Raw genomic sequence first — 23,984 nt, 5'->3', positions numbered from 1 at the left:
AGCCTTACTATACATGGTCATTTTTTTGGCGAAAAAAAAAAAGCCTTATTATACATGGTCGTTTTTTTGGTCGGAAAAAAAAAGCCTTCCGATAAATGGTCGTTTTTTGGCGGGAAAAAAAAGCCTTACTATACATGGTCATTTTTTTGTCGGAAAAAAAAGCCTTACTATACATGGTCGTTTTTTTGTCGAAAAAAAAAAAAGCCTTCCGATACATGGTCGTTTTTTGGCGGGAAAAAAAAGCCTTACTATACATGGTCGTTTTTTTGTCGGAAAAAAAAGCCTTACTATACATGGTCGATTTTTGTTGGAAAAAAAGCCTTACTAGACATGGTCGTTTTTTTGGCGGAAAAAAAAAGCCTTACTATACATGGCCGTTTTTTTGGCGAAAAAAAAAAAGCCTTACTATACATGGTCGTTTTTTTGTCGAAAAAAAAAAAGCCTTCCGATACATGGTCGTTTTTTTGTCGGAAAAAAAAGCCTTACTATACATGGTCGTTTTTTGTCGGAAAAAAAAAGCCTTACTATACATGGTCGTTTTTTTGTGGGAAAAAAAAGCCTTACTATACATGGTCGATTTTTGTTGGAAAAAAAGCCTTACTATACATGGTCGTTTTTTTGGCGGAAAAAAAAAGCCTTACTATACATGGTCGTTTTTTTGGCGGAAAAAAAAAGCCTTACTATACATGGCCGTTTTTTTGTCGGAAAAAAAAAAGCCTTACTATACATGGTCGTTTTTTGTCGGAAAAAAAAAGCCTTACTATACATGGTCGTTTTTTTAATTAAATAAAAAACGCCTTACTATACATGGTCGTTTTTTTAATACAATAAAAAACGCCTTGCTATACATGGTCGTTTTTTTGACAAAATAAAAAACGCCTTACTATACATGGTCGTTTTTTTAATACAATAAAAAACGCCTTGCTATACATGGTCGTTTTTTTAATACAATAAAAAACGCCTTGCTATACATGGTCGTTTTTTTGACAAAATAAAAAACGCCTTACTATACATGGTCGTTTTTTTAATTAAATAAAAAACGCCTTACTATACATGGTCGTTTTTTTAATACAATAAAAACCGCCTTGCTATACATGGTCGTTTTTTTTAAGAAAATAAAAAACGCCTTACTATACATGGTCGTTTTTTTAACAAAATAAAAAACGCCTTACTATACATGGTCGTTTTTTTAATACAATAAAAACCGCCTTGCTATACATGGTCGTTTTTTTGACAAAATAAAAAACGCCTTACTATACATGGTCGTTTTTTTAATACAATAAAAACCGCCTTGCTATACATGGTCGTTTTTTTGACAAAATAAAAAACGCCTTACTATACATGGTCGTTTTTTTAATTAAATAAAAAACGCCTTACTATACATGGTCGTTTTTTTAATACAATAAAAACCGCCTTACTATACATGGTCGTTTTTTTTAATACAATAAAAACCGCCTTGCTATACATGGTCGTTTTTTTGGACAAAATAAAAAACGCCTTACTATACATGGTCGTTTTTTTGACAAAATAAAAAATGCCTTGCTATACATGGTCGTTTTTTTAATTAAATAAAAAACGCCTTACTATACATGGTCGTTTTTTTAATACAATAAAAAACGCCTTGCTATACATGGTCGTTTTTTTAATACAATAAAAACCGCCTTGCTATACATGGTCGTTTTTTTTAAGAAAATAAAAAACGCCTTACTATACATGGTCGTTTTTTTAATACAATAAAAAACGCCTTGCTATACATGGTCGTTTTTTTTAATACAATAAAAACCGCCTTGCTATACATGGTCGTTTTTTTGACAAAATAAAAAACGCCTTACTATACATGGTCGTTTTTTTAATTAAATAAAAAAACGCCTTACTATACATGCCGTTTTTTTTAATACAATAAAAACCGCCTTGCTATACATGGTCGTTTTTTTAATACAATAAAAACCGCCTTGCTATACATGGTCGTTTTTTTTAAGAAAATAAAAAACGCCTTACTATACATGGTCGTTTTTTTAATACACTAAAAAACGCCTTGCTATACATGGTCGTTTTTTTAATACAATAAAAACCGCCATGCTATACATGGTCGTTTCTTTTAAGAAAATAAAAAACGCCTTACTATACATGGTCGTTTTTTTAATACAATAAAAAACGCCTTGCTATACATGGTCGTTTTTTTGACAAAATAAAAAACGCCTTACTATACATGGTCGTTTTTTTAATACAATAAAAACCGCCTTGCTATACATGGTCGTTTTTTTGACAAAATAAAAAACGCCTTACTATACATGGTCGTTTTTTTAATACAATAAAAACCGCCTTGCTATACATGGTCGTTTTTTTGACAAAATAAAAAACGCCTTACTATACATGGTCGTTTTTTTGGCGGGAAAAAAAAGCCTTACTATACATGGTCGTTTTTTTGACGAAAAAAAAAAGCCTTACTATACATGGTCGTTTTTTTGTCGAAAAAAAAAGCCTTTCTATACATGGTCATTTTTTTGGCGGAAAAAAAGCCTTACTATACATGGTCGTTTTTTTTGGCGGAAAAAAAAGCCTTACTATACATGGTCGTTTTTTTGGCGGGAAAAAAAAGCCTTACTATACATGGTCGTTTTTTTGTCGGAAAAAAAGCCTTACTATACATGGTCGTTTTTTGTCGGAAAAAAAAAGCCTTACTATACATGGTCGTTTTTTTGTCGGGAAAAAAAAGCCTTACTATACATGGTCGTTTTTTTGGCGGGAAAAAAAAGCCTTACTATACATGGTCGTTTTTTTGTCGGAAAAAAAGCCTTACTATACATGGTCGTTTTTTGTCGGAAAAAAAAAGCCTTACTATACATGGTCGTTTTTTTGTCGGAAAAAAAGCCTTACTATACATGGTCGTTTTTTGTCGGAAAAAAAAAGCCTTACTATACATGGTCGTTTTTTTGTCGGAAAAAAAAAGCCTTACTATACATGGTCGTTTTTTTAATTAAATAAAAAACGCCTTACTATACATGGTCGTTTTTTTAATACAATAAAAAACGCCATGCTATACATGGTCGTTTTTTTAATACAATAAAAAACGCCTTGCTATACATGGTCGTTTTTTTGACAAAATAAAAAACGCCTTACTATACATGGTCGTTTTTTTGTCGAAAAAAAAAGCCTTTCTATACATGGTCATTTTTTTGGCGGAAAAAAAGCCTTACTATACATGGTCGTTTTTTTTGGCGGAAAAAAAAGCCTTACTATACATGGTCGTTTTTTTGGCGGGAAAAAAAAGCCTTACTATACATGGTCGTTTTTTTGTCGGAAAAAAAGCCTTACTATACATGGTCGTTTTTTGTCGGAAAAAAAAAGCCTTACTATACATGGTCGTTTTTTTGTCGGAAAAAAAAGCCTTACTATACATGGTCGATTTTTGTTGGAAAAAAAGCCTTACTATACATGGTCGTTTTTTTGGCGAAAAAAAAAAGCCTTACTATACATGGCCGTTTTTTTGGCGGGAAAAAAAAAGCCTTACTATACATGGTCGTTTTTTGTCGGAAAAAAAAAGCCTTACTATACATGGTCGTTTTTTTGTCGGGAAAAAAAAGCCTTACTATACATGGTCGTTTTTTTGGCGGGAAAAAAAAGCCTTACTATACATGGTCGTTTTTTTGTCGGAAAAAAAAGCCTTACTATACATGGTCGTTTTTTGTCGGAAAAAAAAAGCCTTACTATACATGGTCGTTTTTTTGTCGGAAAAAAAAGCCTTACTATACATGGTCGATTTTTGTTGGAAAAAAAGCCTTACTATACATGGTCGTTTTTTTGGCGGAAAAAAAAAGCCTTACTATACATGGCCGTTTTTTTGGCGGAAAAAAAAAGCCTTACTATACATGGTCGTTTTTTTGTCGAAAAAAAAAAAAGCCTTCCGATACATGGTCGTTTTTTGTCGAAAAAAAAGAGCCTTTCTATACATGGTCATTTTTTTGGCGGAAAAAAAAGCCTTACTATACATGGTCGTTTTTTGTCGGAAAAAAAAAGCCTTACTATACATGGTCGTTTTTTTGTCGGAAAAAAAAGCCTTACTATACATGGTCGATTTTTGTTGGAAAAAAAGCCTTACTATACATGGTCGTTTTTTTGGCGGAAAAAAAAAGCCTTACTATACATGGTCGTTTTTTTGCCGAAAAAAAAAAGCCTTACTATACATGGTCGTTTTTTTGTCGAAAAAAAAAAAGAGCCTTTCTATACATGGTCATTTTTTTGGCGGAAAAAAAAGCCTTACTATACATGGTCGTTTTTTTTGGCGGAAAAAAAAGCCTTACTATACATGGTCGTTTTTTTGGCGGGAAAAAAAAGCCTTACTATACATGGTCGTTTTTTTGTCGGAAAAAAAAGCCTTACTATACATGGTCGTTTTTTGTCGGAAAAAAAAAGCCTTACTATACATGGTCGTTTTTTTGTGGGAAAAAAAAGCCTTACTATACATGGTCGTTTTTTTGTGGGAAAAAAAAGCCTTACTATACATGGTCGTTTTTTTGTCGAAAAAAAAAGCCTTTCTATACATGGTCATTTTTTTGGCGGAAAAAAAAGCCTTACTATACATGGTCGTTTTTTTTGGCGGAAAAAAAAGCCTTACTATACATGGTCGTTTTTTTGGCGGGGAAAAAAAGCCTTACTATACATGGTCGTTTTTTTGTCGGAAAAAAAAGCCTTACTATACATGGTCGTTTTTTGTCGGAAAAAAAAAGCCTTACTATACATGGTCGTTTTTTTGTGGGAAAAAAAAGCCTTACTATACATGGTCGATTTTTGTTGGAAAAAAAGCCTTACTATACATGGTCGTTTTTTTGGCGGAAAAAAAAAGCCTTACTATACATGGCCGTTTTTTTGTCGGAAAAAAAAAAGCCTTACTATACATGGTCGTTTTTTGTCGGAAAAAAAAAGCCTTACTATACATGGTCGTTTTTTTGTCGGAAAAAAAACGCCTTACTATACATGGTCGTTTTTTTAATTAAATAAAAAACGCCTTACTATACATGGTCGTTTTTTTAATACAATAAAAAACGCCTTGCTATACATGGTCGTTTTTTTAATACAATAAAAAACGCCTTGCTATACATGGTCGTTTTTTTGACAAAATAAAAAACGCCTTACTATACATGGTCGTTTTTTTGTCGAAAAAAAAAGCCTTTCTATACATGGTCATTTTTTTGGCGGAAAAAAAGCCTTACTATACATGGTCGTTTTTTTGTCGGGAAAAAAAAGCCTTACTATACATGGTCGTTTTTTTGGCGGGAAAAAAAAGCCTTACTATACATGGTCGTTTTTTTGTCGGAAAAAAAAGCCTTACTATACATGGTCGTTTTTTGTCGGAAAAAAAAAGCCTTACTATACATGGTCGTTTTTTTGTCGGAAAAAAAAGCCTTACTATACATGGTCGATTTTTGTTGGAAAAAAAGCCTTACTATACATGGTCGTTTTTTTGGCGGAAAAAAAAAGCCTTACTATACATGGCCGTTTTTTTGGCGGAAAAAAAAAGCCTTACTATACATGGTCGTTTTTTTGTCGAAAAAAAAAAGCCTTCCGATAAATGGTCGTTTTTTGGCGGGAAAAAAAAGCCTTACTATACATGGTCATTTTTTTGGCGAAAAAAAAAAAGCCTTATTATACATGGTCGTTTTTTTGGTCGGAAAAAAAAAGCCTTCCGATAAATGGTCGTTTTTTGGCGGGAAAAAAAAGCCTTACTATACATGGTCATTTTTTTGTCGGAAAAAAAAGCCTTACTATACATGGTCGTTTTTTTGTCGAAAAAAAAAAAAGCCTTCCGATACATGGTCGTTTTTTGGCGGGAAAAAAAAGCCTTACTATACATGGTCGTTTTTTTGTCGGAAAAAAAAGCCTTACTATACATGGTCGATTTTTGTTGGAAAAAAAGCCTTACTATACATGGTCGTTTTTTTGGCGGAAAAAAAAAGCCTTACTATACATGGCCGTTTTTTTGTCGGAAAAAAAAAAGCCTTACTATACATGGTCGTTTTTTGTCGGAAAAAAAACGCCTTACTATACATGGTCGTTTTTTTAATTAAATAAAAAACGCCTTACTATACATGGTCGTTTTTTTAATACAATAAAAAACGCCTTGCTATACATGGTCGTTTTTTTGACAAAATAAAAAACGCCTTACTATACATGGTCGTTTTTTTAATACAATAAAAAACGCCTTGCTATACATGGTCGTTTTTTTAATACAATAAAAAACGCCTTGCTATACATGGTCGTTTTTTTGACAAAATAAAAAACGCCTTACTATACATGGTCGTTTTTTTAATTAAATAAAAAACGCCTTACTATACATGGTCGTTTTTTTAATACAATAAAAACCGCCTTGCTATACATGGTCGTTTTTTTTAAGAAAATAAAAAACGCCTTACTATACATGGTCGTTTTTTTAACAAAATAAAAAACGCCTTACTATACATGGTCGTTTTTTTAATACAATAAAAACCGCCTTGCTATACATGGTCGTTTTTTTGACAAAATAAAAAACGCCTTACTATACATGGTCGTTTTTTTAATACAATAAAAACCGCCTTGCTATACATGGTCGTTTTTTTGACAAAATAAAAAACGCCTTACTATACATGGTCGTTTTTTTAATTAAATAAAAAACGCCTTACTATACATGGTCGTTTTTTTTAATACAATAAAAACCGCCTTGCTATACATGGTCGTTTTTTTGGACAAAATAAAAAACGCCTTACTATACATGGTCGTTTTTTTGACAAAATAAAAAATGCCTTGCTATACATGGTCGTTTTTTTAATTAAATAAAAAACGCCTTACTATACATGGTCGTTTTTTTAATACAATAAAAAACGCCTTGCTATACATGGTCGTTTTTTTAATACAATAAAAACCGCCTTGCTATACATGGTCGTTTTTTTTAAGAAAATAAAAAACGCCTTACTATACATGGTCGTTTTTTTAATACAATAAAAAACGCCTTGCTATACATGGTCGTTTTTTTTAATACAATAAAAACCGCCTTGCTATACATGGTCGTTTTTTTGACAAAATAAAAAACGCCTTACTATACATGGTCGTTTTTTTAATTAAATAAAAAAACGCCTTACTATACATGCCGTTTTTTTTAATACAATAAAAACCGCCTTGCTATACATGGTCGTTTTTTTAATACAATAAAAACCGCCTTGCTATACATGGTCGTTTTTTTTAAGAAAATAAAAAACGCCTTACTATACATGGTCGTTTTTTTAATACACTAAAAAACGCCTTGCTATACATGGTCGTTTTTTTAATACAATAAAAACCGCCATGCTATACATGGTCGTTTCTTTTAAGAAAATAAAAAACGCCTTACTATACATGGTCGTTTTTTTAATACAATAAAAAACGCCTTGCTATACATGGTCGTTTTTTTGACAAAATAAAAAACGCCTTACTATACATGGTCGTTTTTTTAATACAATAAAAACCGCCTTGCTATACATGGTCGTTTTTTTGACAAAATAAAAAACGCCTTACTATACATGGTCGTTTTTTTAATACAATAAAAACCGCCTTGCTATACATGGTCGTTTTTTTGACAAAATAAAAAACGCCTTACTATACATGGTCGTTTTTTTTAATACAATAAAAACCGCCTTGCTATACATGGTCGTTTTTTTTGACGAAAAAAAAAAGCCTTACTATACATGGTCGTTTTTTTGTCGAAAAAAAAAGCCTTTCTATACATGGTCATTTTTTTGGCGGAAAAAAAGCCTTACTATACATGGTCGTTTTTTTTGGCGGAAAAAAAAGCCTTACTATACATGGTCGTTTTTTTGGCGGGAAAAAAAAGCCTTACTATACATGGTCGTTTTTTTGTCGGGAAAAAAAAGCCTTACTATACATGGTCGTTTTTTTGGCGGGAAAAAAAAGCCTTACTATACATGGTCGTTTTTTTGTCGGAAAAAAAGCCTTACTATACATGGTCGTTTTTTGTCGGAAAAAAAAAGCCTTACTATACATGGTCGTTTTTTTGTCGGAAAAAAAAAGCCTTACTATACATGGTCGTTTTTTTAATTAAATAAAAAACGCCTTACTATACATGGTCGTTTTTTTAATACAATAAAAAACGCCTTGCTATACATGGTCGTTTTTTTGACAAAATAAAAAACGCCTTACTATACATGGTCGTTTTTTTGTCGAAAAAAAAAGCCTTTCTATACATGGTCATTTTTTTGGCGGAAAAAAAGCCTTACTATACATGGTCGTTTTTTTTGGCGGAAAAAAAAGCCTTACTATACATGGTCGTTTTTTTGGCGGGAAAAAAAAGCCTTACTATACATGGTCGTTTTTTTGTCGGAAAAAAAGCCTTACTATACATGGTCGTTTTTTGTCGGAAAAAAAAAGCCTTACTATACATGGTCGTTTTTTTGTCGGAAAAAAAAGCCTTACTATACATGGTCGATTTTTGTTGGAAAAAAAGCCTTACTATACATGGTCGTTTTTTTGGCGGAAAAAAAAAGCCTTATTATACATGGCCGTTTTTTTGGCGGAAAAAAAAAAGCCTTACTATACATGGTCGTTTTTTGTCGGAAAAAAAAAGCCTTACTATACATGGTCGTTTTTTTGTCGGGAAAAAAAAAGCCTTACTATACATGGTCGTTTTTTTGTCGGAAAAAAAAGCCTTACTATACATGGTCGTTTTTTGTCGGGAAAAAAAAGCCTTACTATACATGTTCGTTTTTTTGTCGGAAAAAAAAGCCTTACTATACATGGTCGATTTTTGTTGGAAAAAAAGCCTTACTATACATGGTCGTTTTTTTGGCGGAAAAAAAAAGCCTTACTATACATGGCCGTTTTTTTGGCGGAAAAAAAAAGCCTTACTATACATGGTCGTTTTTTTGTCGAAAAAAAAAAGAGCCTTTCTATACATGGTCATTTTTTTGGCGGAAAAAAAAGCCTTACTATACATGGTCGTTTTTTTTGGCGGAAAAAAAAGCCTTACTATACATGGTCGTTTTTTTGGCGGGAAAAAAAAGCCTTACTATACATGGTCGTTTTTTTGTCGGAAAAAAAAGCCTTACTATACATGGTCGTTTTTTGTCGGAAAAAAAAAGCCTTACTATACATGGTCGTTTTTTTGTGGGAAAAAAAAGCCTTACTATACATGGTCGTTTTTTTGTGGGAAAAAAAAGCCTTACTATACATGGTCGTTTTTTTGTCGAAAAAAAAAGCCTTTCTATACATGGTCATTTTTTTGGCGGAAAAAAAAGCCTTACTATACATGGTCGTTTTTTTTGGCGGAAAAAAAAGCCTTACTATACATGGTCGTTTTTTTGGCGGGAAAAAAAAGCCTTACTATACATGGTCGTTTTTTTGTCGGAAAAAAAAGCCTTACTATACATGGTCGTTTTTTGTCGGAAAAAAAAAGCCTTACTATACATGGTCGTTTTTTTGTGGGAAAAAAAAGCCTTACTATACATGGTCGATTTTTGTTGGAAAAAAAGCCTTACTATACATGGTCGTTTTTTTGGCGGAAAAAAAAAGCCTTACTATACATGGCCGTTTTTTTGTCGGAAAAAAAAAAGCCTTACTATACATGGTCGTTTTTTGTCGGAAAAAAAAAGCCTTACTATACATGGTCGTTTTTTTGTGGGAAAAAAAAGCCTTACTATACATGGTCGATTTTTGTTGGAAAAAAAGCCTTACTATACATGGTCGTTTTTTTGGCGGAAAAAAAAAGCCTTACTATACATGGCCGTTTTTTTGTCGGAAAAAAAAAAGCCTTACTATACATGGTCGTTTTTTGTCGGAAAAAAAAAGCCTTACTATACATGGTCGTTTTTTTGTCGGAAAAAAAACGCCTTACTATACATGGTCGTTTTTTTAATTAAATAAAAAACGCCTTACTATACATGGTCGTTTTTTTAATACAATAAAAAACGCCTTGCTATACATGGTCGTTTTTTTAATACAATAAAAAACGCCTTGCTATACATGGTCGTTTTTTTGACAAAATAAAAAACGCCTTACTATACATGGTCGTTTTTTTGTCGAAAAAAAAAGCCTTTCTATACATGGTCATTTTTTTGGCGGAAAAAAAGCCTTACTATACATGGTCGTTTTTTTGTCTGGAAAAAAAAGCCTTACTATACATGGTCGTTTTTTTGGCGGGAAAAAAAAGCCTTACTATACATGGTCGTTTTTTTGTCGGAAAAAAAAGCCTTACTATACATGGTCGTTTTTTGTCGGAAAAAAAAAGCCTTACTATACATGGTCGTTTTTTTGTCGGAAAAAAAAGCCTTACTATACATGGTCGATTTTTGTTGGAAAAAAAGCCTTACTATACATGGTCGTTTTTTTGGCGGAAAAAAAAAGCCTTACTATACATGGCCGTTTTTTTGGCGGAAAAAAAAAGCCTTACTATACATGGTCGTTTTTTTGTCGAAAAAAAAAAGCCTTCCGATAAATGGTCGTTTTTTGGCGGGAAAAAAAAGCCTTACTATACATGGTCATTTTTTTGGCGGAAAAAAAAAAGCCTTATTATACATGGTCGTTTTTTTGGTCGGAAAAAAAAAGCCTTCCGATAAATGGTCGTTTTTTGGCGGGAAAAAAAAGCCTTACTATACATGGTCATTTTTTTGTCGGAAAAAAAAGCCTTACTATACATGGTCGTTTTTTTGTCGAAAAAAAAAAAAGCCTTCCGATACATGGTCGTTTTTTGGCGGGAAAAAAAAGCCTTACTATACATGGTCGTTTTTTTGTCGGAAAAAAAAGCCTTACTATACATGGTCGATTTTTGTTGGAAAAAAAGCCTTACTATACATGGTCGTTTTTTTGGCGGAAAAAAAAAGCCTTACTATACATGGCCGTTTTTTTGGCGAAAAAAAAAAAGCCTTACTATACATGGTCGTTTTTTTGTCGAAAAAAAAAAAGCCTTCCGATACATGGTCGTTTTTTGGCGGGAAAAAAAAGCCTTACTATACATGGTTGTTTTTTTGGCGGAAAAAAAAAAGCCTTACTATACATGGTCGTTTTTTTGTCGAAAAAAAAAAAAGCCTTACTATACATGGTCATTTTAATGGCGGAAAAAAAAGCCTTACTATACATGGTCGTTTTTTTGTCGGAAAAAAAAAAGCGCCTTCCGATACATGGTCGGTTTTTTTTGCGGGGAAAAAAAAGCCTTACTATACATGGTCGTTTTTTTGTCGAAAAAAAAGCCTTACTATACATGGTCGTTTTTTTGTCGAAAAAAAAAAGCCTTACTATACATGGTCGTTTTTTTGTCGAAAAAAAAAGCCTTTCTATACATGGTCATTTTTTTGGCGGAAAAAAAAGCCTTACTATACATGGTCGTTTTTTTTGGCGGAAAAAAAAGCCTTACTATACATGGTCGTATTTTTGGCGGGAAAAAAAAGCCTTACTATACATGGTCGTTTTTTTGTCGGAAAAAAAAGCCTTACTATACATGGTCGTTTTTTTGTGGGAAAAAAAAGCCTTACTATACATGGTCGTTTTTTTGTGGGAAAAAAAAGCCTTACTATACATGGTCGTTTTTTTGTGGGAAAAAAAAGCCTTACTATACATGGTCGTTTTTTTGTCGAAAAAAAAAGCCTTTCTATACATGGTAGTTTTTTTTGGCGGAAAAAAAAGCCTTACTATACATGGTCGTTTTTTTGGCGGGAAAAAAAAGCCTTACTATACATGGTCGTTTTTTTGTCGGAAAAAAAAGCCTTACTATACATGGTCGTTTTTTGTCGGAAAAAAAAAGCCTTACTATACATGGTCGTTTTTTTGTGGGAAAAAAAAGCCTTACTATACATGGTCGATTTTTGTTGGAAAAAAAGCCTTACTATACATGGTCGTTTTTTTGGCGGAAAAAAAAAGCCTTACTATACATGGTCGTTTTTTTGGCGGAAAAAAAAAGCCTTACTATACATGGCCGTTTTTTTGTCGGAAAAAAAAAAGCCTTACTATACATGGTCGTTTTTTGTCGGAAAAAAAACGCCTTACTATACATGGTCGTTTTTTTAATTAAATAAAAAACGCCTTACTATACATGGTCGTTTTTTTAATACAATAAAAAACGCCTTGCTATACATGGTCGTTTTTTTGACAAAATAAAAAACGCCTTACTATACATGGTCGTTTTTTTAATACAATAAAAAACGCCTTGCTATACATGGTCGTTTTTTTAATACAATAAAAAACGCCTTGCTATACATGGTCGTTTTTTTGACAAAATAAAAAACGCCTTACTATACATGGTCGTTTTTTTAATTAAATAAAAAACGCCTTACTATACATGGTCGTTTTTTTAATACAATAAAAACCGCCTTGCTATACATGGTCGTTTTTTTTAAGAAAATAAAAAACGCCTTACTATACATGGTCGTTTTTTTAACAAAATAAAAAACGCCTTACTATACATGGTCGTTTTTTTAATACAATAAAAACCGCCTTGCTATACATGGTCGTTTTTTTGACAAAATAAAAAACGCCTTACTATACATGGTCGTTTTTTTAATACAATAAAAACCGCCTTGCTATACATGGTCGTTTTTTTGACAAAATAAAAAACGCCTTACTATACATGGTCGTTTTTTTAATTAAATAAAAAACGCCTTACTATACATGGTCGTTTTTTTTAATACAATAAAAACCGCCTTGCTATACATGGTCGTTTTTTTGGACAAAATAAAAAACGCCTTACTATACATGGTCGTTTTTTTGACAAAATAAAAAATGCCTTGCTATACATGGTCGTTTTTTTAATTAAATAAAAAACGCCTTACTATACATGGTCGTTTTTTTAATACAATAAAAAACGCCTTGCTATACATGGTCGTTTTTTTAATACAATAAAAACCGCCTTGCTATACATGGTCGTTTTTTTTAAGAAAATAAAAAACGCCTTACTATACATGGTCGTTTTTTTAATACAATAAAAAACGCCTTGCTATACATGGTCGTTTTTTTTAATACAATAAAAACCGCCTTGCTATACATGGTCGTTTTTTTGACAAAATAAAAAACGCCTTACTATACATGGTCGTTTTTTTAATTAAATAAAAAAACGCCTTACTATACATGCCGTTTTTTTTAATACAATAAAAACCGCCTTGCTATACATGGTCGTTTTTTTAATACAATAAAAACCGCCTTGCTATACATGGTCGTTTTTTTTAAGAAAATAAAAAACGCCTTACTATACATGGTCGTTTTTTTAATACACTAAAAAACGCCTTGCTATACATGGTCGTTTTTTTAATACAATAAAAACCGCCATGCTATACATGGTCGTTTCTTTTAAGAAAATAAAAAACGCCTTACTATACATGGTCGTTTTTTTAATACAATAAAAAACGCCTTGCTATACATGGTCGTTTTTTTGACAAAATAAAAAACGCCTTACTATACATGGTCGTTTTTTTAATACAATAAAAACCGCCTTGCTATACATGGTCGTTTTTTTGACAAAATAAAAAACGCCTTACTATACATGGTCGTTTTTTTAATACAATAAAAACCGCCTTGCTATACATGGTCGTTTTTTTGACAAAATAAAAAACGCCTTACTATACATGGTCGTTTTTTTAATTAAATAAAAAACGCCTTACTATACATGGTCGTTTTTTTTAATACAATAAAAACCGCCTTGCTATACATGGTCGTTTTTTTGACAAAATAAAAAACGCCTTACTATACATGGTCGTTTTTTTGACAAAATAAAAAATGCCTTGCTATACATGGTCGTTTTTTTAATTAAATAAAAAACGCCTTACTATACATGGTCGTTTTTTTAATACAATAAAAAACGCCTTGCTATACATGGTCGTTTTTTTAATACAATAAAAACCGCCTTGCTATACATGGTCGTTTTTTTTAAGAAAATAAAAAACGCCTTACTATACATGGTCGTTTTTTTGACAAAATAAAAAACGCCTTACTATACATGGTCGTTTTTTTAATACAATAAAAACCGCCTTGCTATACATGGTCGTTTTTTTGACGAAATAAAAAACGCCTTACTATACATGGTCGTTTTTTTAATACAATAAAAACCGCCTTGCTATACATGGTCGTTTTTTTGACAAAATAAAAAACGCCTTACTATACATGGTCGTTTTTTTAATTAAATAAAAAACGCCTTACTATACATGGTCGTTTTTTTTAATACAATAAAAACCGCCTTGCTATACATGGTCGTTTTTTTGACAAAATAAAAAATGCCTTGCTATACATGGTCATTTTTTTAATTAAATAAAAAACGCCTTGCTATACATGGTCGTTTTTTTGACAAAATAAAAAACGCCTTACTATACATGGTCGTTTTTTTAATTAAATAAAAAACGCCTTACTATACATGGTCGTTTTTTTTAATACAATAAAAAACGCCTTACTATACATGGTCGTTTTTTTGACAAAATAAAAAATGCCTTGCTATACATGGTCGTTTTTTTAATTAAATAAAAAACGCCTTGCTATACATGGTCGTTTTTTTGACAAAATAAAAAACGCCTTACTATACATGGTCGTTTTTTTAATTAAATAAAAAACGCCTTGCTATACATGGTCGTTTTTTTAATACAATAAAAACCGCCTTGCTATACATGGTCGTTTTTTTAATACAATAAAAAACGCCTTGCTATACATGGTCGTTTTTTTGACAAAATAAAAAACGCCTTACTATACATGGTCGTTTTTTTAATACAATAAAAACCGCCTTGCTATACATGGTCGTTTTTTTGACAAAATAAAAAACGCCTTACTATACATGGTCGTTTTTTTAATTAAATAAAAAACGCCTTACTATACATGGTCGTTTTTTTAATACAATAAAAACCGCCATGCTATACATGGTCGTTTCTTTTAAGAAAATAAAAAACGCCTTACTATACATGGTCGTTTTTTTAATACAATAAAAAACGCCTTGCTATACATGGTCGTTTTTTTAATACAATAAAAAACGCCTTACTATACATGGTCGTTTTTTTGACAAAATAAAAAACGCCTTACTATACATGGTCGTTTTTTTAATACAATAAAAACCGCCTTGCTATACATGGTCGTTTTTTTGACAAAATAAAAAACGCCTTACTATACATGGTCGTTTTTTTAATACAATAAAAACCGCCTTGCTATACATGGTCGTTTTTTTGACAAAATAAAAAACGCCTTACTATACATGGTCGTTTTTTTAATTAAATAAAAAACGCCTTACTATACATGGTCGTTTTTTTTAATACAATAAAAACCGCCTTGCTATACATGGTCGTTTTTTTGACAAAATAAAAAACGCCTTACTATACATGGTCGTTTTTTTGACAAAATAAAAAATGCCTTGCTATACATGGTCGTTTTTTTAATTAAATAAAAAACGCCTTACTATACATGGTCGTTTTTTTAATACAATAAAAAACGCCTTGCTATACATGGTCGTTTTTTTAATACAATAAAAACCGCCTTGCTATACATGGTCGTTTTTTTTAAGAAAATAAAAAACGCCTTACTATACATGGTCGTTTTTTTAATACAATAAAAAACGCCTTGCTATACATGGTCGTTTTTTTAATACAATAAAAAACGCCTTACTATACATGGTCGTTTTTTTTGTCGGGAAAAAAAGCCTTACTGTACATGGTCGTTTTTTTGTCGAAAAAAAAGCCTTACTATACATGGTCATTTTAATGGCGGAAAAAAAAGCCTTACTATACATGGTCGTTTTTTTGGCGGAAAAAAAAAAAGCGCCTTCCGATACATGGTCGTTTTTTTGGCGGGGAAAAAAAGCCTTACTATACATGGTCGTTTTTTTGTCGGAAAAAAAAAGCCTTGCTATACATGGTCATTTTAATGGCGGAAAAAAAAAGCCTTACTATACATGGTCGTTTTTTTGTCGGAAAAAAAAAAAGCGCCTTCCGATACATGGTCGTTTTTTTGGCGGGGAAAAAAAAGCCTTACTATATATGGTCGTTTTTTTGTCGAAAAAAAAAGCCTTACTATACATGGTCGTTTTTTTGCCGAAAAAAAAAAGCCTTACTATACATGGTCGTTTTTTTGTCGAAAAAAAAAGCCTTTCTATACATGGTCATTTTTTTGGCGGAAAAAAAAGCCTTACTATACATGGTCGTTTTTTTTGGCGGAAAAAAAAGCCTTACTATACATGGTCGTTTTTTTGGCGGGAAAAAAAAGCCTTACTATACATGGTCGTTTTTTTGTCGGAAAAAAAAGCCTTACTATACATGGTCGTTTTTTGTCGGAAAAAAAAAACCTTACTATACATGGTCGTTTTTTTGTCGGAAAAAAAAGCCTTACTATACATGGCCGTTTTTTTGGCGGAAAAAAAAAAGCCTTACTATACATGGTCGTTTTTTGTCGGAAAAAAAAGCCTTACTATACATGGTCGTTTTTTTGTCGGAAAAAAAAAGCCTTACTATACATGGTCGTTTTTTTGGTCGGAAAAAAAAAGCCTTACTATACATGGTCGTTTTTTTGTCGGAAAAAAAAGCCTTACTATACATGGTCGTTTTTTTGTCGAAAAAAAAAGCCTTACTATACATGGTCGTTTTTTTTGTCTGAAAAAAAAGCCTTACTATACATGGTCGTTTTTTTGTCGGAAAAAAAAAAGCCTTACTATACATGGTCGTTTTTTTTGTCGGAAAAAAAAAGCCTTACTATACATGGTCATTTTAATGGCGGAAAAAAAAGCCTTACTATACATGGTCGTTTTTTGGCGGAAAAAAAAAAAAAGCCTTCCGATACATGGTCGTTTTTTTGGCGGGAAAAAAAAAGCCTGACTATACATGGTCGTTTTTTTGGCGAAAAAAAAAAAGCCTGACTATACATGGTCGTTTTTTTGTCGGAAAAAAAAGCCTTACTATACATGGTCGTTTTTTTTGTCGGAAAAAAAAAAGCCTTACTATACATGGTCGTTTTTTTTGTCGGAAAAAAAAAGCCTTACTATACATGGTCGTTTTTTTTGTCGAAAAAAAAGCCTTACTATACATGGTCATTTTAATGGCGGAAAAAAAAGCCTTACGATACATGGTCGTTTTTTTGGCGGAAAAAAAAAAAAGCCTTACGATACATGGGCGTTTTTTTGGCGGGAAAAAAAAAGCCTTACTATACATGGGCGTTTTCTTTGTCGGAAAAAAAAAGCCTTACTATACATGGGCGTTTTCTTTGTCGGAAAAAAAAAGCCTTACTATACATGGGCGTTTTCTTTGTCGGAAAAAAAAAGCCTTACTATACATGGTCGTTTTTTGTCGGGACAAAAAAGCCTTACTATACATGGTCGTTTTTTTGTCGGAAAAAAAAGCCTTACTATACATGGTTGTTTTTTTGTCGGAAAAAAAAGCCTTACTATACATGGTCGTTTTTTTTGTCGGAAAAAAAAAAGCCTTACTATACATGGTCGTTTTTTTTGTCGGAAAAAAAAGCCTTACTATACATGGTCGTTTTTTTTGTCGGAAAAAAAAGCCTTACTATACATGGTCGTTTTTTTGTCGAAAAAAAAGCCTTACTATACATGGTCATTTTAATGGCGGAAAAAAAAGCCTTACTATACATGGTCGTTTTTTTGGCGGAAAAAAAAAATAAGCCTTACGATACATGGTCGTTTTTTTGGCGGGAAAAAAAAAAGCCTTAATATACATGGTCGTTTTTTTGGCGGAAAAAAAAAGCCTTACAATACATGGGCGTTTTCTTTGTCGGAAAAAAAAAGCCTTACTATACATGGTCGTTTTTTTGTCGGACAAAAAAGCCTTACTATACATGGTCGTTTTTTGTCGGAAAAAAAGCCTTACTATACATGGTCGTTTTTTTGTCGAAAAAAAAGCCTTACTATACATGGTCGTTTTTTTGTCGAAAAAAAAAGCCTTACTATTCATGGTCGTTTTTTTAATTAAATAAAAAAAGCCTTACTATACATGGTCGTTTTTTTGGCGAAAAAAAAAAAACCTTACTATACATGGTCGTTTTTTTGGCGGAAAAAAAAAAGCCTTACTATACATGGTCGTTTTTTTTTTTTTTTTTTTAATAAAATAAAAAAACGCCTTACGATACATGGTCGTTTTTTTGACAAAATAAAAAACGCCTTGCTATACATGGTCGTTTTTTTGACAAAATAAAAAACGCCTTACTATACATGGCAGTTTTTTTTAATACAATAAAAAACGCCTTACTATACATGGTCGTTTTTTTTAATACAATAAAAAACGCCTTACTATACATGGTCGTTTTTTTAATTAAATAAAAAACGCCTTACTATACATGGTCGTTTTTTTTTGACAAAATAAAAAACGCCTTACTATACATGGTCGTTTTTTTAATTAAATAAAAAACGCTGTACTATACATGGTCGTTTTTTTGTCGAAAAAAAAAGCCTTTCTATACATGGTCATTTTTTTGGCGGAAAAAAAAGCCTTACTATACATGGTCGTTTTTTTGGCGGAAAAAAAAAAGCCTTACTATACATGGTCGTTTTTTTGGCGGAAAAAAAAAAGCCTTACTATACATGGTCGTTTTTTTTTTTTGTTTTTTTTTAATAAAATAAAAAAACGCCTTACTATACATGGTCGTTTTTTTGACAAAATAAAAAACGCCTTGCTATACATGGTCGTTTTTTTAATTAAATAAAAAACGCCGTACTATACATGGTCGTTTTTTTTAATACAATAAAAAACGCCTTACTATACATGGTCGTTTTTTTTAATACAATAAAAAACGCCTTACTATACATGGTCGTTTTTTTAATTAAATAAAAAACGCCTTACTATACATGGTCGTTTTTTTTTGACAAAATAAAAAACGCCTTACTATACATGGTCGTTTTTTTAATTAAATAAAAAACTCTGTACTATACATGGTCGTTTTTTTGTCGAAAAAAAAAGCCTTTCTATACATGGTCATTTTTTTGGCGGAAAAAAAAGCCTTACTATACATGGTCGTTTTTTTGGCGGAAAAAAAAAAGCCTTACTATACATGGTCGTTTTTTTGGCGGAAAAAAAAAAGCCTTACTATACATGGTCGTTTTTTGTTTTTTTTTTTTTTTTTAATAAAATAAAAAAACGCCTTACTATACATGGTCGTTTTTTTGACAAAATAAAAAACGCCTTGCTATACATGGTCGTTTTTTTAATTAAATAAAAAACGCCGTACTATACATGGTCGTTTTTTTTAATACAATAAAAAACGCCTTACTATACATGGTCGTTTTTTTAATACAATAAAAAACGCCTTGCTATACATGGTCGTTTTTTTAATACAATAAAAAACGCCTTACTATACATGGTCGTTTTTTTAATTAAATAAAAAAAAGCCTTACTATACATGGTCGTTTTTTTGGTGGAAAAAAAAAAGCCTTACTATACATGGTCGTTTTTTTGGCGGAAAAAAAAAAAGCCTTACTATACATGGTCGTTTTTTTTTTTGGTTTTTTTAATAAAATAAAAAAACGCCTTACTATACATGGTCGTTTTTTTGACAAAATAAAAAACGCCTTGCTATACATGGTCGTTTTTTTGACAAAATAAAAAACGCCTTACTATCCATGGTCGTTTTTTTAATCAAATAAAAAACGCCTTACTATACATGGTCGTTTTTTTTAATACAATAAAAAACGCCTTACTATACATGGTCGTTTTTTTAACAAAATAAAAAACGCCTTACTATACATGGTCGTTTTTTTGGCGGATAAAAAAAAGCCTTACTATACATGGTCGTTTTTTTGTCGAAAAAAGAAAGCCTTACTATACATGGTCATTTTTTTGACAAAATAAAAAACACCTTACTATACATGGTCGTTTAAAAAAAAACAAAAAAAACAACAACTTTAGTATACATGGTTACTTAAAACGCCTTACTATGTGTGGCTATTCTTTATAAATAAAGATGACTTGACTTTAAAAAAAAAACAAAAAAGCCTTACTATACATTTACATATACATGGTCATTTAAAAAAAATAAAATAAAATAAAAAAAAATAAAAAATATATATATATAAAAAACTTCCGGATTTTCCGGATTATACGTCGCTCCGGATTATAAATCGAACCAGCCAAAAAATGCATAATTAAGAAAGAAAAAACAAATAAGTCGCACTGGAGTATAAGTCGCATTTTTTTGGGAAATTCATTTGGTAAAATCCAACACCAAAAACATACATGTTATCTTGAAAGGCAATTTAAAATAAAAATAAAAGAGAGAACAACAGGCTGAATAAGTGTACGGTATACTAACGTTACATGACTGACATGCCTGGTAATGTCAGTAACGACGTAACATATTAAGAGTTTGTAGCGAGCTGTGACGGGAGTCGGAGGCGGAGTGTTGAAGCACGGAGCCAAAGGTTTTATTGACATCAGCTTCTGAGGTCTTAACAGCAACTCCCCACTCAGCTAGAAGCTAACAGGCTAACTCCCCTTTTCCACAAAACAAAACCTTCCCACCCGGAACTCTCCCTTCGTCCCAACGTTCCGTGGGTGAATTATGTTCCCATCACTTCAAGTTATTCATATAACTCTAGCATAAAGAACATGCTAACAAGTTCACCAAACTATCAGTTTCACTCCAAATCACTAAATCCAATGAAATCTTCATCCTCGGTGTCACTTTTAAACAACTCCCCCAACTAGGGAGGTAGACGATGCGCCGCTCCCTCTTCTACCGGCAATGTTGAACTTATCAGCACAGGCCTAGAGCGCCCTCTTTCGATTTAGTGTGAAAATAACATGTGAAATTATATAATAATGTGTTAATTTCACACATAAGTCGCACCAGAGTATAAGTCGCACCCCCGGCCAAACTATGAAAAAAAACTGCGACATAATCCGAAAAATACGGTAAATGCTTTCCACACCTTGAGAACATTGACACACGTGAAGCAATATCAGTAGACTGAGGTTGATTTTACGCTGCTCCCTGAGGCGCTCCACACAATCAGCGACTCGTTCTCACGCTGAAATAAAAGCTGCTCAACTTCCAAGTTGGGCATCTCACGTTTCCTCTTGAGAGAGAACTCACCTTCAAACTTCTCCGGGACCACGCGGGAGTCGTTCTCAAAACCGTAACCTAGGCAACGACAAACACAATTGCGTGAGCGTCAGTGCGTTTCAAAACAACAGCAGCAACAAGATTTTGTTTTGGAGCAAAAACTATGTTAGAGAGCTCTTGAGCATCAAGGAGAACTTTCTGCGGCCTGAAAAGGAACAAGGAGCTCCTGACAGAAGAACCTTTGACGGTGCCCTACAACCACTCATGACCAACTAAAATAAGGCTAAGCACAAATAGGCACAAGTTAACATTTTCAGCCAATCAAAAGACATCTAACTAATAATCTTACCACAGTGCACTTTTTACTATTGAACAAAGAAAAATTACTGCATTTATTTTCCAGGAAAAAAGTTAACGCAAAAGTTGTTTTCCAGAAAAAAACATTACTAACCTGGAAAAAGTTATATTTGTAAGTAATATTTTCTAGAAAAAGTGGTATTTTTCTTTTAGGAAACGTAAGTGTGAGGAACAAAAATAAACATTCTCAAAAAAGTTAGCTTTTGAGGGGAAAAAAATTCCATTAAAACATAAGTTTTTTTGTTTTTTGTTTTTTTGTCAAAGGAAAAAAGGATTATTTTTCAGGTATTTTTTTCCCTGATTAAATGTAAAGCTTTATCGAAAAAGTAAGATTTTTGAAACCATAATTATTTTTCTCAAAAAAAAAAAAAAGTTATTCTATGCTTCTAGAAAAACTAGTACCGTACTGTTTTTTTTCTTCCCAGGAATATTGAAAATTTATAAGGTACTGTTTTTTTAGGTTCACTGCAACTTAGCATTTAAGTTTGGCCAACGAGAGTAAATCTTTTCACTGTTTACGTTGCCTCAAAAAAAATAAAAAAAAATAAAAAATAATCAAATACTTGTGATTGTTGCAGTGTTTGAGGTGCAATCCTTACCTTCGGTTGGCTGGGGGTTGGAGTAGGCTTCACTGTGGTGGTACATGGAAGAACATCCAGACACATCTACCAAAAAAAACAAGATTTATTAAAACGTGGGGACTGATAGCTTCAGAAGAGAAACAAAAAATGTGCAGGTAAACACTACATATGTAAAGTGACTGAAATTTCAACAATGTGTTTGTGTGTCTGTCCCGGGAAGAAAAACAAGCGTGCAAAATAAACACAAAAGGTGCAGCAGTGAGTCAGTGCGGCGGAATGCATCGCTCCCGATAAGATGCGATTGAGAGCGTTCTGTAAGTGCGCAAGTGTGAGCGATGTGACGGTGTGACTGCCTTTGTTACATGTCAACAATTATTCAACTATTCAATTATTTTATTTCCATATTTATGGTGCATCAAATTCGTATTACTATGTGTTATGTGTATGTGTTAAAAAAAACAACCTCTGAATAGTAAGACTGAAATGTACTTATTTTATTATTTTTATATTATTTGATATTTTTATAATTATTTTATATTTTTATTATTTTTTCAGGAGGGGAGAATCCTTTTATAATGTGCTTTGGTCTTAGGCAACAAAATGTAATTTCTCACTTTTTCAGATATCAAATGTAATTAAATAATAATAACAACAACAACATGTGGTTGATTTATATTAACAAATATACACCAAAATAAATGATATACACCACATACATGAAAAAGCAAGAAAGAAAATAAAGTGTTCCCGCGTTTTCCGCTGGGGTTAGGTTTGAAAAAAAAATACCCGCAATAAATGAAATCCGCGAAGTACGTAGCTTTATGTTTTACCTTTATTATAAATCTTTTAAGGCTCACCACACTTTTCTCATCGAGGCATTTACTTTTTCTCACATTTATCTCTAGTTTAAACATTCTTAATGTTTAAACCTTCATAAATTTTATAAAATAGGTACATTATTGTTAAAAAAACAAAAAACAAATGCATGCAAAATTGCACTAAAAAAAATCAGTGATGCAGCGAGGCTGCAAAAAGTGAAGCGCGTTATGGCAAGGGAACGCTGTATAGCACAACATGAGAAGTCAAAACAACATAGAAAGAAAACAGAACAGCAATTTCACCAATTTCATCCCATTTAATCCCTTTTATTTCCTAAAAGGTTTTTTTAAGGACAAAATTGATTTGTTCAAAAGTAACTTTTTTTAACAACGAAAACATTGCTTTTTTGTTTTTGCAAGGGATAAAGTTGAATGTTGCTAACTGATCTGGTACTGTAATAAAAGTAAAAAGTCATCAGATGACTGTCATGGCCAAACGTTATTGACGTTTGTGTTGACTTGACTGTCTGCAGGAGTATCGTTTGACTCCATTGACGTCATTTTCAATATTCCCGCCACCAATGACTCGCCGCGATTGGCTTAGACAGCTTTGCCTGAGGGCCGGGATGGGGGGTTGGGGGTTGACAAGCGTTGACTTGTGGTCGCTGGGTTCATCCAAGTCTTCTTTCTGTTTTTCTTTCTTTTTTTTCTTTTTTTTGTGTGACCGAGAGCTGGTTTGGCATGGAAGAGCTGGATTGCGCTTAAAGCTTGTTGTTGTTCAAAACTCCTTCATAGCCTACTACCCCCCCCCCCCCCCTCGCGAGAGGTTCGAGTTACTGCGGCCTCGCTCATTTTTCCATTATGAGTTGATGGTGCTGCAGCAAAAAGGAAGCCACCGGTGTAACGTGAAACCCTGCGGCCTCCGCCGGGGACTCTAGTCTTTCCTCTGCCCTCCATTTTCTCAATGAAATTCCTCTACCGCATCCAAGGAGGGGGAGGATGGTGGGCGGGGCTGAGTACGGCAAGGAGGGAAGACTTTAGAAGGAAAGAAGGAGAAGGTGTGAATGCGCCAGAAAAGAACCTTTTTTTCTCTCTCTTTCTTGCTGGAGTGTCCAAGGAGGGAAGTGGAGGGAAGGGGAAGGGAGGGGTCCACTTGGGTTCAGGGAGAAAAAGTTTGCTCTTTCACGGACATTTTGTTCTGCAGCTCCCTGAGACGACGAAAAGCGGGGAAAAATAACTTGGAAGTGTT

General features: G+C 32.6%; 1 protein-coding gene across 5 annotated transcripts in view; it reads right to left on the bottom strand.

Annotated features, from left to right (window-relative positions):
• Positions 1 to 23,984, bottom strand: part of etv4 (ETS variant transcription factor 4) — a 149,712-nt gene that overhangs the window by 47,248 nt on the left and 78,480 nt on the right. For all 5 annotated transcript variants that reach the window (XM_077501875.1, XM_077501870.1, XM_077501871.1 and 2 more), the window contains 2 exons: positions 21,936 to 22,001; positions 21,010 to 21,057 (listed from right to left, as the gene is read on the bottom strand). In XM_077501875.1, coding sequence (XP_077358001.1) covers positions 21,010 to 21,057; positions 21,936 to 22,001 — 114 coding nt within the window. The remainder of the gene's footprint in view (positions 1 to 21,009; positions 21,058 to 21,935; positions 22,002 to 23,984) is intronic.

This window comes from Festucalex cinctus, chromosome 17 (genome assembly GCF_051991245.1).
Source record: "Festucalex cinctus isolate MCC-2025b chromosome 17, RoL_Fcin_1.0, whole genome shotgun sequence".
NCBI classification, from domain to species: Eukaryota; Metazoa; Chordata; class Actinopteri; order Syngnathiformes; family Syngnathidae; genus Festucalex; species Festucalex cinctus.
Note: the sequence above shows the minus strand (reverse complement) of the source record. Positions and strands in the feature narration are given on the sequence as shown.